This window comes from Zootermopsis nevadensis, unplaced genomic scaffold, assembly GCF_977971745.1.
Source record: "Zootermopsis nevadensis isolate Lab colony 2312 unplaced genomic scaffold, Znev_1.0 Znev_ptg000011l, whole genome shotgun sequence".
In the NCBI taxonomy this organism is placed as follows: Eukaryota; Metazoa; Arthropoda; class Insecta; order Blattodea; family Termopsidae; genus Zootermopsis; species Zootermopsis nevadensis.
The window spans coordinates 15,980,374-15,994,491 of NW_028259143.1; the positions used below are offsets into that span (position 1 = coordinate 15,980,374).

General features: G+C 39.5%; 1 protein-coding gene and 1 long non-coding RNA gene across 2 annotated transcripts in view; one reads left to right on the forward strand and one right to left on the reverse strand.

The window, feature by feature from the left end:
- The window catches only part of LOC110831388 (midasin), a 293,633-nt gene that overhangs the window by 248,606 nt on the left and 30,909 nt on the right, over window positions 1-14,118 (reverse strand). Inside the window, exons 27-35 of the mRNA XM_087347454.1 lie at window positions 11,911-12,107; window positions 10,306-10,488; window positions 7,862-8,007; window positions 7,571-7,773; window positions 5,770-5,892; window positions 5,328-5,525; window positions 4,196-4,513; window positions 2,662-2,970; window positions 2,220-2,348 (exon numbers count right to left, since the gene is read on the reverse strand). Coding sequence (XP_087203580.1) covers window positions 2,220-2,348; window positions 2,662-2,970; window positions 4,196-4,513; window positions 5,328-5,525; window positions 5,770-5,892; window positions 7,571-7,773; window positions 7,862-8,007; window positions 10,306-10,488; window positions 11,911-12,107 — 1,806 coding nt within the window. The remainder of the gene's footprint in view (window positions 1-2,219; window positions 2,349-2,661; window positions 2,971-4,195; window positions 4,514-5,327; window positions 5,526-5,769; window positions 5,893-7,570; window positions 7,774-7,861; window positions 8,008-10,305; window positions 10,489-11,910; window positions 12,108-14,118) is intronic.
- LOC147874147 (uncharacterized) lies at window positions 366-13,976 on the forward strand. Its single transcript, XR_015534821.1, has 3 exons — window positions 366-1,199; window positions 10,726-12,389; window positions 12,533-13,976. It is a non-coding gene; the product is annotated as an uncharacterized LOC147874147 (long non-coding RNA).

Below are 14,118 nucleotides of genomic sequence, written 5' to 3' on the forward strand. Positions count from 1 at the left end.
AGTTTGAAGGAAATATTATTGAAGATTTATTGTTCTGCCGCTCTTTGATACACTGCTGAAGATGTGTACAGCAATTTGAATGAATTTATGACGTCAAGTGGATGGAATTCAGTGGTCCAAGTGCGTAGGAATCATCACAGATGGCACGCGTGCCATATCTGGGAGAATAACTACACTCATTACACTCATTACATGGCATCATTGTTGCATTCGTCGAGAAACCCTGGCCACTAAAAATATGCCAGAAGAACTGAAAATATCTTGAATGAATCAGTCAGTTTAGATTGGGTTAGGTTAGGTTTGTTTCCGCGACGAGCTACCTTATAACGTGATGCACGTATATAATAAATATGATCGTACTGTACTACAAAATACCGAAAAAGTCGTGGCAATCATTCGAAGGACTCGGTATCCACTCATCCGTGCAGTTTGGTAAAGATTGATTCTGAATACAGACGACTTACAGACATGTTTCCCCTTTCTTGGCCAGCCCTATGAGACACGGCTCAGTACGCTGAACTGGTATTGACTGGACACACACTACGCCCGTGTCAAAGATAAAGAATGTCTCACTCTATCGAGAACGAGTCCCAGCCTTCCACAACATAACAAGTTACTTTATCGACTGAGCTATACCTGCTTATATTATTCGGCCTATTATAATACTAGAAACGCTTACGTCACCGCTGTTCGGGAACCAATCATTAAACACTTGTCGACGTTAGTCTGTAACGCCATCTGGACTTGCGGGCACCAACCTCAATCTTATCGGCGTCACAATCGAGAATCACTTCAAGCACCTAACCTAACTAAAAGCGAGCTTGTTTTCAGAACTCTTTCGAAATAAGTAACACCAATACTTTGAGCCAATACTAAGCTGAAAATTAAATGAGAGGGGAAAGTACTGGTGTTCAAAATTGTTGATTATCTATATTCACCATATGAGGTAACGTATCTGGTGTCTAGTCGGGAGGTTCAAGGATTAATAGTTTTTCTCGGTTCATCGAAAAATGCGGACTTCTTCGAAACACAGCAGGGGGAAAAAACCTGTAGTTCTGCTAGGATTAGGCCATTTTTCGTTTATGCCTGCTATGACCACTCAGTGTTTCCATGCATCAACTAAGAATTCTAGGAGCACAAACAAGAGCTTGTCTCCTGACACCATGAAGACAGGGAACTAGTTCTATCCCAGCAGAAAGGTAACATAACTCTTAGTACTGTGGCACAGCGTGATAAAAATTTAACTCGCCTATTTTCCTGTATTACAAAGAACAAACAAAAAAGTGAATCAAAATGGAAAAAATATATGAACTATGCTTTCAGGCTAATCATTTCAAAACTTTGGTGTAGAGGAACGCAGATTCATTCCTAAACAGTATACATTTTATCTGAAAATTCTAGGTTCAAAAAAGCAACGAAAGCGTTAAATTGATTTTACGATTCTGTGCACTTCAAAGCATATAAATGTCGATTTCATCTGGCTGTGAGGCTGCATGACAAAAACTGAAATTCCTGCAACCTAAACATAAAATAATATAACTGCCCTGTTCTTCTCCCCCAATTTCTTTTACACATCTGATTTCGAGCAATAACAATATAATATAACGCCTACGCGATTTTTGGCCTGGAAGCAAAAACTGGGCCCACATTTTAAGTCACAAATATAGGCTAGACCTAAAGACAAAGGAAATACCATAAACATACAGGAACTCTAATACACTGTGTAAGAAACATATATATACATGCATCAATATTCATGCTCATGCTTATGAAATTAACATTTACAAATAATCTACAGGGTGATTCAAAAGCCTCCATACATAAGGAAAATGGTCACTTTTTTAACAAACTGTCACTTTATTCACAAAACATGCTCTACATGGTTGCCATTCCTTTGAAAACACATACGGATGCGTCTCTCCCATTCATGGTGAACTCACGTTAACACATCTGGTGTTATGCGCGTGATTGGATTTCGAATGCGTTCCTTTAGGTGAGTCATGTTTCGTATCTTTTCCTGGTGCACCATGGCCTTCAAGTGCCCCTAAAAGTAAAAATTGAGTGGTCTGAGGTCTGAGGACTCGGAGGCCACTCCACGGGACCGCGGCGACCAATCCAGGAACCCGGAAACTGCTGATCCAACCGTTATTCCCTATGTATGAAACTTTTGAATCACCCTGTATTTTCACACATACAGCTGAAGAAGAAGTAATCCTTACCTGTTCAAAACCTCCCAAGATTTCAGTGGTGTCCATTGCAGAGTTGATGGACAACACTCGGAGTTCCTGCCCTAGCAGCTGAGAAAGCAGGTGTACCACACTTGTTTTGCCACTTCCAGCTGGACCAACCTACCAGAAAATATTTTTTTCTCAATAAAGGAAAACATAAAAAAAAATCATCATGGTATACATGTAACTACGAGTTCACTAATGCACCTACAATTTGAACAAAGTACTAACTATTTTTCAAAAATTGGTCAGTACCTACTAGACTACACGGTGCAACCTTCCAGACGACAGAAATCTTCAAAGAAAACTGATATTCTCATTTCCCTAGATTTTCTGTCAGTCTTAACTTTCAATGCAATGGTTAAAAAAATTGTTTTCAAACATAATTATACGAATTTTCACTGTATCAGCAGCAGTAACAAAGAAAACATACCAGTATTGCCAACCAGTTCATGTCGACACATCTCGTAAGTGATCGCAGCACAGGAAATTGTCTTCTTAGTAGCATTAAACTATCCTGGTGAGCTGAAATCTGACTGAAGTCATTCATGGGCCGTACAGCGCTCTTTTGTGGATTGCTTTCACCGATTCTTTCCACAGCTCCGGCTCTCTGCGATATCACTCCATTACGTGACATGAAAATATCATCGATAAAAAAAGTACTGTGGGTCATATGAATCCGAGGAAAATCGCAAAATATTGGATAGTATGAGCCAATTTCTTGAATATAGATTTCTTTAACCTGCAATGAAAGACATAATAATATTAAAGCTACCAAAGAACAAGATTTGTAACTGTACAAAATAATACGCTATTATAAATCCTAGTTGCTAGTAAAGTAAAGCTGTCCCGCTACACGCCATGTAGGTCGTTTGGGGGAAGCGGAGGTATAGCTCCTACTCTTTCTTGACCTCGGCACTAGATGGGGGGTGAGTGGTCAGCATCACGCCCCGGCCGTGCTTTACCCCCGGGAAAGGATCCCGGTACCCATTGGGCAGGAGGCTGTGTGGGCCTAAGAACCGGTCTGGACGCAGAGGCTCGAGGAAAAATCCTCTGCCCCTGTCGGGGATCGAACCCCGATCGCGCTGGTTGCTAGTACTTCTCATATTAGTCGTGGATGGATTATCCACTTCGCAAGGTACCTCGGTGGAAAACAAGGAGAGAGTTTGGCACTTTACTGTCCTTTGGAGACAGAAATCGAGTGAAACCGGCTCTTCGGGCTTTCTTACAGACATGCACTGAATTGTAATCTGTGAGGACCAAGATTTTTCCTTGCTAGAAGAAATGTCTTATCAGAGTAATGTGTACTGGGGGTTATATTTTATGTGCAGCAGAAATGAGTTACATCCAAACATTCTTTACTTCCTCTCCTATTTGAATGTTTTAGTTCTTATAGAATGTGTAAAACAAGGATATTTGTTAAACTACGTTTTACAAGATCATCAAAAAGTATTGTGAAAGGCAGATAAAATGGAAACAAACAGACTTCTGGCAAGTAAAGTTAAATAATAAGCGACCGAGTGCAAATACTGGATTTGTGTACATTACAAATGAAAGACTTTCGATCATTAACTGTTCTTCGGACCGGTGACACGGAATGCACGCCGGTTCGAGTCTCGGGGAAAGAAATTTTCTCACGAGATTTTCGACCGGTATGTGGGACCGGTGCCACCCCATCATCGTGAGGAAATTGGAGAGCTACAATGGGTAGCGTAATCCGGTCATGAAAACTAGCAATGGCTGGGGGTTCGTCGTGCTGACCACACGTCATCCTCTATCTGGTTGGATGATCGTTCACCTCTACTTAGGCATGTGAACGTGAGGCCAGCGGCCAGCTAGTCGGCTTTGGCTCTCATAGGGCTGTTATGCCACGGATGATTTATTTTAATTCAAGCTCATTCAATGGCTAACACTTGGGGGGGAATGATTTTACACAATATTTAAAATACAGTAAACACTGTGTTTACCTTCTCCTTGTCTTCTCTTGTCCTCATTCTGTCCATATAAATCAGGTCAATAAATTTTCCTGGATGAAGTACAGCATTCCTTTTTGACAATGAACATTTTCTGGAGTCAGCAATTATTGCTTCGCACCACCGACACAAGTCCCGAAGATTCAGCTCCCATGGCGCGCCCCTCTGTCCCCATAACCTCAGCTCACCCGTTTCTCTAACCAATCGGGAATTGAATCTTATCATGCGGGATATCAGATTATGTGGCAGATCAGGAAACAGAAATCGGATAATGAACTCCAAGTCAGCTTCTGTTAATGAGTCAATGTAAACCTATAAAAAGAAAAATTAAAAAACAAGTAATATTTGTGTTTTTACCTTCACTTAAGTAACATCAACAAAGCCTCGCTTGTAACATGAGAGAGTGTCTATACGCCTCTGTCTGCTACGTGCGGATATCGGATTTCATGCACCAAAAACTGACGAAATATGCGTGCATCTATGACCTAAAAATTACGTAAATATGTTCTGTACAAATATTTTTTGCAGCTTGTCTTCATTATAATAAACACTATATGTAATTTTATATTTTAAACGTACTTGCTTTTTAAGTTCTTAATCTTTTATAAGATATTGTAGATGCGTCATATTGTGATTTATATAGTATTAAAAATATATTAAAATTAGCCGTCAATCACAATATAATACTATTAAAAGATTAAAATATCATTTTACGTTCCCTATCGAGTACTCGATTCACATGTCGTGTATGTTCCACATGTGAATCGAGTACTCGATAGGGAACGTAAAATTATATTTTAATCTTTTAATAATATTATATTGTGATTGACGGCTAATTCTAATATATTTTTAATTCTTAATCTTTACACCATTTCGGTTGAGACATGCTGTGCATACTTCACAGTCACATCAAGAAGGATTTAGTAACAAAGCTCATGTTTTACTAATACACTTTCATGCTGGATATTTCAAGTTTGACAGAACACTACCAGACTACACGGCGCAACAACCCATAAGACAGCCATCTTCAGACTCACCTCCGTGAAAACCTCAAATCCTACAACACTACCGCTAATAATTATATAATGCCATCTAATAATCTGTACTGTACTAGGCATGAACATACCTGAGTGAACCTATTCAGGAAGGACTGTGGGAGACCTCTTCTGGCCCCACCTTGTCTCTGAGGATTCTGCGCACCAAACAAACGCGTGCTGTCACTTTGAATGTGAAACGTCTTTCCGAGTTCAGGAATAAAAACTTCACCTCTGTGATCCAGGCACGCATTCAAACCCTCCAGCACTGACTGAGATGCAAGATTGAGCTGTAACAGGAAATTCAGTTCAATGAAAAGTAGTCCCAATAGTTTATGGTTTAAGCTTCGGTTACTGACAAAAAATTTCCAATATCATGGAAATGGTAACAAAAGTAGAATATTTATATAACAATGTTGTCAGTAGCTCTGGCCACTGCCAGTTTAACCAGGGAATCACATAACATCCTTTCCTAATGTTACCTCATATATCAGTATGTAAATCAAATCAATTCATCCGAAGGCAAACATTTACCTCATCCAATAATATCCAGTGACCAGCTTTGAGTGCCTGTAGGAAAGGTCCATCACGCCAAGCAAACTGACCACCGCCACCTCCTTCCACTGGTAAGTCAGCTCCAAATAAATCGGACACATCCTAACAAAAAAAGAAATATATCAGTTGTTCAAAGGTCTAAGATTCATTTTAATTACTTTATACAGGATGACGTAATTGGATTGGGCATAATATGTAGCGCCTTAAATTATTCATGTTTGAAACTGTAGTTCTTAATTGCACTCACAGGCATATACCACCTTGATGATGTTCTTCGTTGTCTGTTTTAAAATTCAAATAATGCGCGGCTGTGCGGTTGCTTTCTTAGATGCAACAAACCTTGTCCTGAGGGTCACTACTTTAAAAATAAAGCAACATTTGATGAACTCACTGTTGCTGACAAACTGACTTTGCGTCTGACACAGTTTACATGATCTCAACAGTCACGCCATCCTGCGACTAGCCTGTAATCTTGCAAATACGTTTCAGTATTTAGCACAAGAAGAGAACACCGTGTCTGGCATGTGAACGACTACGAACAATGCGGAATGCATAGTTACAGCAACTGCGATTTGTATACCTGTGCTTATATGCAGTACAATGCAAATTTTCTAAAGCAGAATGGGGAAAAAAACCAGGACAAAACTATGAAACGGCAGGTGAGGAAGTCTCCAAACTGGGACTGTCCCAGTCAAACAAAGACATACGGTACCCCTATAAAAACATGGACCGTACCGCAGACACACCACCACAGATTCAGAGGTCTGCGATATGACCATTAAACAGATACTGCAGGCAGATATATTGAAGGTTCAGAACACTTGTACAGGTGAAAATGGTCACTGACAAAGCCATCCTTCAATAAGAAAGGCAAATGTTGTTTCTTCTTCATTTATAAATCCCGCATGACATACACAGCCATAAAGAAATAAGTCCTGGGTGTTTATACGAGGCGCGTCCCAAAAGTAAGTTTCCCTGGGGCCGTTTACAGAAACAAAACACAATTTCATGGAAATATTTATTGCAACAGATACAGCAAGTGTCCAGCTATTTTTCAACATATTCGCCACCGGAATTGAGACATTGGTCATACCGTGGGACCAACTTTTGAATACCTGTGTCGTAGAAGTCTGCCGCCTGGGATTGGAACCACTGTGTGACAACCATCTCCGCCTCTCTGTCATTCTCAAAACGCTGACGCTGACCGGACAGGAATTTCTTGAGGTGTAGGAAAAGATGGAAATCACTGGGAGCGAGGTCCGGGCTGTAGGGTGGATGATTAAACACCTCCCAGCTGAACTCCTGCAGGAGACTTGCTGTCCGTCGAGCCGTGTGCGGCCTAGCGTTATCGTGCAGGAAGACAATACCGGCACTAAGCATCCCGCGCCGCTTGTTCTGAATGGCCCGTCGCTGAAAATTGTCTGCACCAGCGACGCACCATCTGCTTGCTCATAACGTTAGGCCCATAGACCCGGCACAGCTGACGATGAATTTTGATCGGCACTATGCTCTGTGCATTCAAAAACTTTATCACTGACCGCACTTCACAGTCGGCGGGAGCTGGAATAAGAACCTCCATCTTCAACAGCTGCAATGATGCTACTGTGAGAACGCGGGAAGTGCCGTTAGTGCATGCGCCATGCTACGTCATTGCTCTATCACGTACGCACAGTCGCTTCGCTCAATATAAGGTTTGCTAGCTGTGGGACGAGTGGGAAACTTACTTTTGGGACGCGCCTCGTATTACTACTCCTTCTTATAAAATACATGTAACACTTACAGTTTGGTCAGATACATTTATTCTGGTCAGATGGAATCCCGCAGCCTTTGCCAACGCTGCAACGAGGCTTGTTTTCCCAACTCCAGGGCTTCCCTCCAACAGAATCGGTTTGTTTAACTGGAGTCCTCTCAATACACGAGATGCATTCAGACCAGTTGTTGGTGCCATGAATGTAAAGTCATCAGGAACAACAGGAAGAGATCCTAATTGAAATAAAAGGAATACGTTTCACTTCCAGCCACACTGACTTTGTATTAATTAAAATAATGTAACTTACGTTCAAATAAATACCTCTCTTTATGTAGAAAGGATGGATACCAAAAAGAGTATCAGTGATCACAACATTGCCAAGTAAAGCTGTTTCATCAACGCTCAGTTCCACCTGCTCCATGAGATACTTCAACGCTGCTTTATGCAGAGCCTTTAGATTTGTAGTACTGAAAAAAAAAATTCATAAAATGATCTAATTTTGGATTCTATGTAAATTACAATGAAAAATGCTCACTTCTTCCACAAGCATAATAACTTTAAAGTAGCATTGCAGATTTAATGACAAAAATGTTTTATTTTAAGGTAATTATTTCTTCATTGGAACCTTAACCAGGGATTTTTTATGGAACACATGACCTGGCAAAATATGAGAGAGAAGAACATATTTGCTGTCCTTCAAACATTGTTTGATGACGTAAGATTTGAGGTTTTCACAGCGGAGAGTATGAAGATTTCTGTCTTCTGGGTTGTTGCTCTGTGTAGTCTGGTAGATGTTTACCAACGTTTCAGAGGTCATACTGCCTCCGTCATCAGAGTATGAAGATTTCTGTCTTCTGGGTTGTTGCTCTGTGTAGTCTGGTAGATGTTTACCAACGTTTCAGAGGTCATACTGCCTCCGTCATCAGGGACGGAGGCAGTATGACCTCTGAAACGTTGGTTAACATCGACCAGACTACACAGCGCAATAACCCAGAAGACAGAAATCTTCAGTCTGGTAGATGTTTACCAACGTTTCAGAGGTCATACTGCCTCCGTCATCAGAGTATGAAGATTTCTGTCTTCTGGGTTGATGCGCTGTGTAGTCTGGTAGATGTTAACCAACGTTTCAGAGGTCATACTGCCTCCGTCATCAGAGTATGAAGATTTCTGTCTTCTGGGTTGATGCGCTGTGTAGTCTGGTAGATGTTTACCAACGTTTCAGAGGTCATACTGCCTCCGTCATCAGAGTATGAAGATTTCTGTCTTCTGGGTTGTTGCTCTGTGTAGTCTGGTAGATGTTTACCAACGTTTCAGAGGTCATACTGCCTCCGTCATCAGAGTATGAAGATTTCTGTCTTCTGGGTTGTTGCTCTGTGTAGTCTGGTAGATGTTTACCAACGTTTCAGAGGTCATACTGCCTCCGTCATCAGGGACGGAGGCAGTATGACCTCTGAAACGTTGGTTAACATCGACCAGACTACACAGCGCAATAACCCAGAAGACAGAAATCTTCAGTCTGGTAGATGTTTACCAACGTTTCAGAGGTCATACTGCCTCCGTCATCAGAGTATGAAGATTTCTGTCTTCTGGGTTGATGCGCTGTGTAGTCTGGTAGATGTTAACCAACGTTTCAGAGGTCATACTGCCTCCGTCATCAGAGTATGAAGATTTCTGTCTTCTGGGTTGATGCGCTGTGTAGTCTGGTAGATGTAAGACTTGAGGTTCTCACAGCGGTGAATATGAAGATTTCTGTCTTCTGGGTTATTGCGCTGTGTAGTCTGGTCGATGTTAACCAACGTTTCAGAGGTCATACTGCCTCCGTCATCAGGGACGGAGGCAGTATGACCTCTGAAACGTTGGTTAACATCGACCAGACTACACAGCGCAATAACCCAGAAGACAGAAATCTTCAGTCTGGTAGATGTTTACCAACGTTTCAGAGGTCATACTGCCTCCGTCATCAGAGTATGAAGATTTCTGTCTTCTGGGTTGATGCGCTGTGTAGTCTGGTAGATGTTAACCAACGTTTCAGAGGTCATACTGCCTCCGTCATCGCCCTGATGATGGAGGCAGTATGAATTCTGAAACGTTGGTAAACATCGACCAGACTACACAACGCAACAACCCAGAAGACAGAAATCTTCATCCTTTAATGACCTCTTACCACACAACATTTCAGGATCCAATATTAAGTGGCACTAGCTGCCACATTCAGGTAGGGAACTGTGTAAGTGTAACGGGCAGCCTCTGAGGTTAAAATGTTCCTATGAAGTTGCATAAAAATAGACTAATTGGTTCAGAAGTTTCTAGGAAGAAACAGACACAATGGTATGAAGAGATCCACATGCCCGTCTTCCATTATAAAATAAGCAAAGTGGGCTAAACAGAAATATGGTGATTCAGTGCAAAAATTTGCATCTCATGCTACCGAACAATTTACACCACTTGATCTCTGTGAAGATTACACAATAACAAAACTCTGTAAAATATATATTTATCTGGATCTCATACGCAAATAAGAAAATTATAACAAAGAATTATCATGAGGGTACTGGGGTCCTTTCCCACGGTTAAAGCGTGGTCGAGGCGTGATGCTGACCACTCACCCCTACCTAGTACTGAGGTTAATACCTCCCCTCCTCCCAGTGCCTACACGACAAAAAGTGGGACAACTTTTTACATGTAAACATATAATAAGAAAAGAAGAATGTCAGAGAATTTCAACATGGCTCTTGACAAAGTAACAGAGTGTATAACATACATACCTATCAACGCTTGTTATTCCTGAACCAAAGCTGTCAAGAAATGTGAGACATGCTCCATGGATGTAGGCTGTGGCTAAGTCCAATTTCCTAGTACCATCAATTTCATTCGTACCATTTTGATCTTGTGTACACACATTAATGAAATTCACCCATGACAAAATATCCCGAACACTTACAGTGAACCTGTGAATAAAAGATCACATTCTAGTGTATGGTCCTGAAATTCATATTCTTATTCTTACATACTCGGACACTGCATGTTCTATCAATATAACAAAATTCAAAATGTGAATGTTCTTCCACGTACTTGAGGATTGACGTGTCTCACGTAATTGAGGAAGCTTGATATCATGACACCTCTAAAATAATTTTGAGGTTTTAATGTGTGAAGTCGGACTGTAAATTTAAATTTCCTTACAGCTATTACACAAACCGCTTAACCATTGAAAATGGTAAATCAAGTTCTAAAAATGGTTTATTTTAACAACGTTCTACATACATACGGAAATTTATCAATGATCATTCAGAACATGTTTCACTCCGTAAGTATATATAGACTGAATCTTATAAATTAATTTACGATGCTCAAAAATAATTTCTATGAATGAATTTTTAATTCAGATTTCACCTAAATACCTACTTATTTCTAACCTACTGAACACGAGAGTTGAGTAAGTCCCTGTAATGCATGCAGTCTGGGAAGTCACATCACTACTTGCAGGCTGAAAAATGATGTGGTTGTTCCGATTTTATGTGAAATCAAATTATAACACATGAAATTATAAAATAATCAGTAATAACAAAACAAATAAATGAATAACAATATTACAGACAGCGGAGCAGAGACGAACATTCTCCACTCGGGAATAGGGGAGTTGCACTTGTGCACAAAATCTCCTGACTACCAGGCCACGTGCATTGCAAGTATTTACATACATCTTGCATTATTATTATTATTTAGTGTTCTGTCTGACGACAGGTCCATATGAACAGGATCCTTCCATCCTTTTCTCTTCTCGGACTGGGACCTGTTCATATACGTTCTTGGCAGATGATCCAGAAGTGGTTTGCCATTGCCTTCTTCTGTGTGTGAATGGAGTAATTGTTGGGATGCCATGGAGGAAAACTCCGTGTTGCCTAGACCACGGCCTTGCCCAACACAAGTTATAAATTCGGACACCGCCGGGAATCGAACCCGAGACTCCCAGGATTACAAGGCCAGCGTTCTAACCGCTAGACCACCGTGGCTATACATCTTGCATACGGTACTTAATTTTGTCAACTCCAATTGGACAGCTGCCTGTTCTTCGACTCCACCAGTCAGCATCATCATATCAAAACTTATCACCTACTGCCCTCCCTATATAAAGCTTCCAAAAATTCATACCCATTACACATTCACCCTCAATAGCGACTGCAATGTCTGCCAAAACACTGGGTAATTTTCAACATATGACAAGGCTTATCCCTAAAAATTGAAGTTCAGCTGCAAAAACCTACGGACTAAAATGAGCAACGTCACAACACATCACACTGGAGACACTCGAGATGTTAAACCGCACTCGGTAAATAAGTAGTAATGAATAACACAATAAAGCGTGTTACCTTTTGCCTATGTCTGTACTGGTGAACCACTCTATGAAATCTAGAAGGCAGCTGCCAACACCAGAACTACCATCCTCTTGATTTCCCAGTAACAACCCAGGACTGAGATTGTGTTCCACAACTGCTAGAAGGTCATTTCTATCTGTACAGCTTTCACACCAGATCTCGGTAAATCTATTACGAAGTGCTGGTGAAAGCTGAAAACGAAACAATGTTTTAACCTTTACGGTACTCAATTTAAGTAGCCAATGTACTCCTTCCTGGAGAGATTTAATCTGGGTCATTTAACAATTATTTATTTTAATCTGTCTTATCACAATATTTAAAATTTCTTATAATTAAGATAATAAAATATCATTGATTCATATCAAATATCATTGAACAACTTTCACTTAATATATATAGCCACACACGATACACACAGCTTAGTTGCAGTCTACCGTTCCGTAATATCGGACACGCACATCACACACAACCCGGTATGTTATAATACTTTAAATATTTTGTGATTACTTTTCTTTTGCTTGTATTACGATATATTGCGTAATAATTCTTTAAAATTATTCCATTTCCTATGTCATTATCCAGAATCACGATATGAAAATTAAAATTGATTTTGCAGATTTAAGGCATCTAGACGCAGCCTCCAAATTTAATGGAAGAAGCCTGAAGGTTAAACAAATAAAATCTAATGGGTAGAACAAATCAGTATACGCAGGGCAGCAAGTGCAACAGATTTTAAATTTTAATTGATAGACCTGACGATGATGGGATGAACATCGAAACATGTCGTCATTTTAAAATGTAACAATATCAAATGAAGAAATGTTATAATTTTATGTGATTTTAACAATCTATAAGCTTGTGTAAAGACGGTGAATAAAATTATTATATTGAAGAACACAAGCATGACGCAATTAAGATATAAAAAGATATATAAAAAAAAAAAGATATAAAATATCATTGATGTTCCATATCGATTGATCGACTTACATTGACCCACACCTATTCAAAGACACTAGTACTTCTGGACATATCGGAACAATCACTCCTACATCTTTGGCCGATATGTACATCTAATAAAAATTTAAGAAAAACAACACCTTCGCCCAAAAATGGAAAAACGTAATGAAACATCACCAAAAAACTACAGAAATCATAATTGAGTTTTAAGTTCTTAGATATACTTTACACCTGATGATGGTTTTATAAAAACCGAAACATGTTGTGTAAATGTTCCGAAATGTAAATCGATCAATCGATATGGAACATGAATGATATTTTATTATCTTAATTATAAGAAATTTTAAATATTGTGATAAGACGGATTAAAATAAATAACTGTTATAATATTCACAATATGACTCAATTACAATATCTTCTGGGTCATTTAAATAAAGATGTATCCTTATTTATAAACTTTGCATGACAAAAATCGTGGTAATGCTGTCTTGTGTAATTAGTATTTTTTTTTTGTAATACTGTAGTAAACTGGAAATACCTGTCACAATTATGTATTTATATATTTTATTAGAAATAAGTATTGTATTTGTGGTATGATATGTTGTACATCTTTGGCTTACGCCTATGAAGGGTCTATGAAATATAAGTAAATTCTATTCGAAACTAGTTCACTCTGTACATCAAATACTACAAGGATCCGGCCTATTGACCCATTCCCAGACAGTTGCTCAAGGCAACTTGCCCTTATTAGTCTTGTATAGTGCATTTGAGTACAATTTCTAATCAACACTAATTTGTCTGCTAGAGCCAACTAGTAGAAAATCAGGAGAGACATGAGTGACAAACATGGCTGCAGAATTTTTCCAATAATCATCTCTTTTCGTGTTACGACATGGGACCAACGGCGTCCAGTGGCGAGCACGCTAACCACTAGACCATCAAGGGCAATACTGTGTAAATTCATTCCCTTTTAATGTCAAATTCCTGTAATTGGCTTGTGTATGTCACAACATTTTTCTGTGTTTACATCAAATATTTGTTGTAAAAGTTCAATTTATGGGACTAAAACATCAATAAACATTAATTTTATATTCTTCTTCTTATCTGATTGTATTATTTTTTGTTTTGACGTCATACACTCTTGCAGACAATTACCGGCATTTCAGAGAATGTGCCATCTTACCCTGAAGATGGTGACATTATATTCCTCTGAAACAATGGTAATTACCTACGTGACCCTGTGGC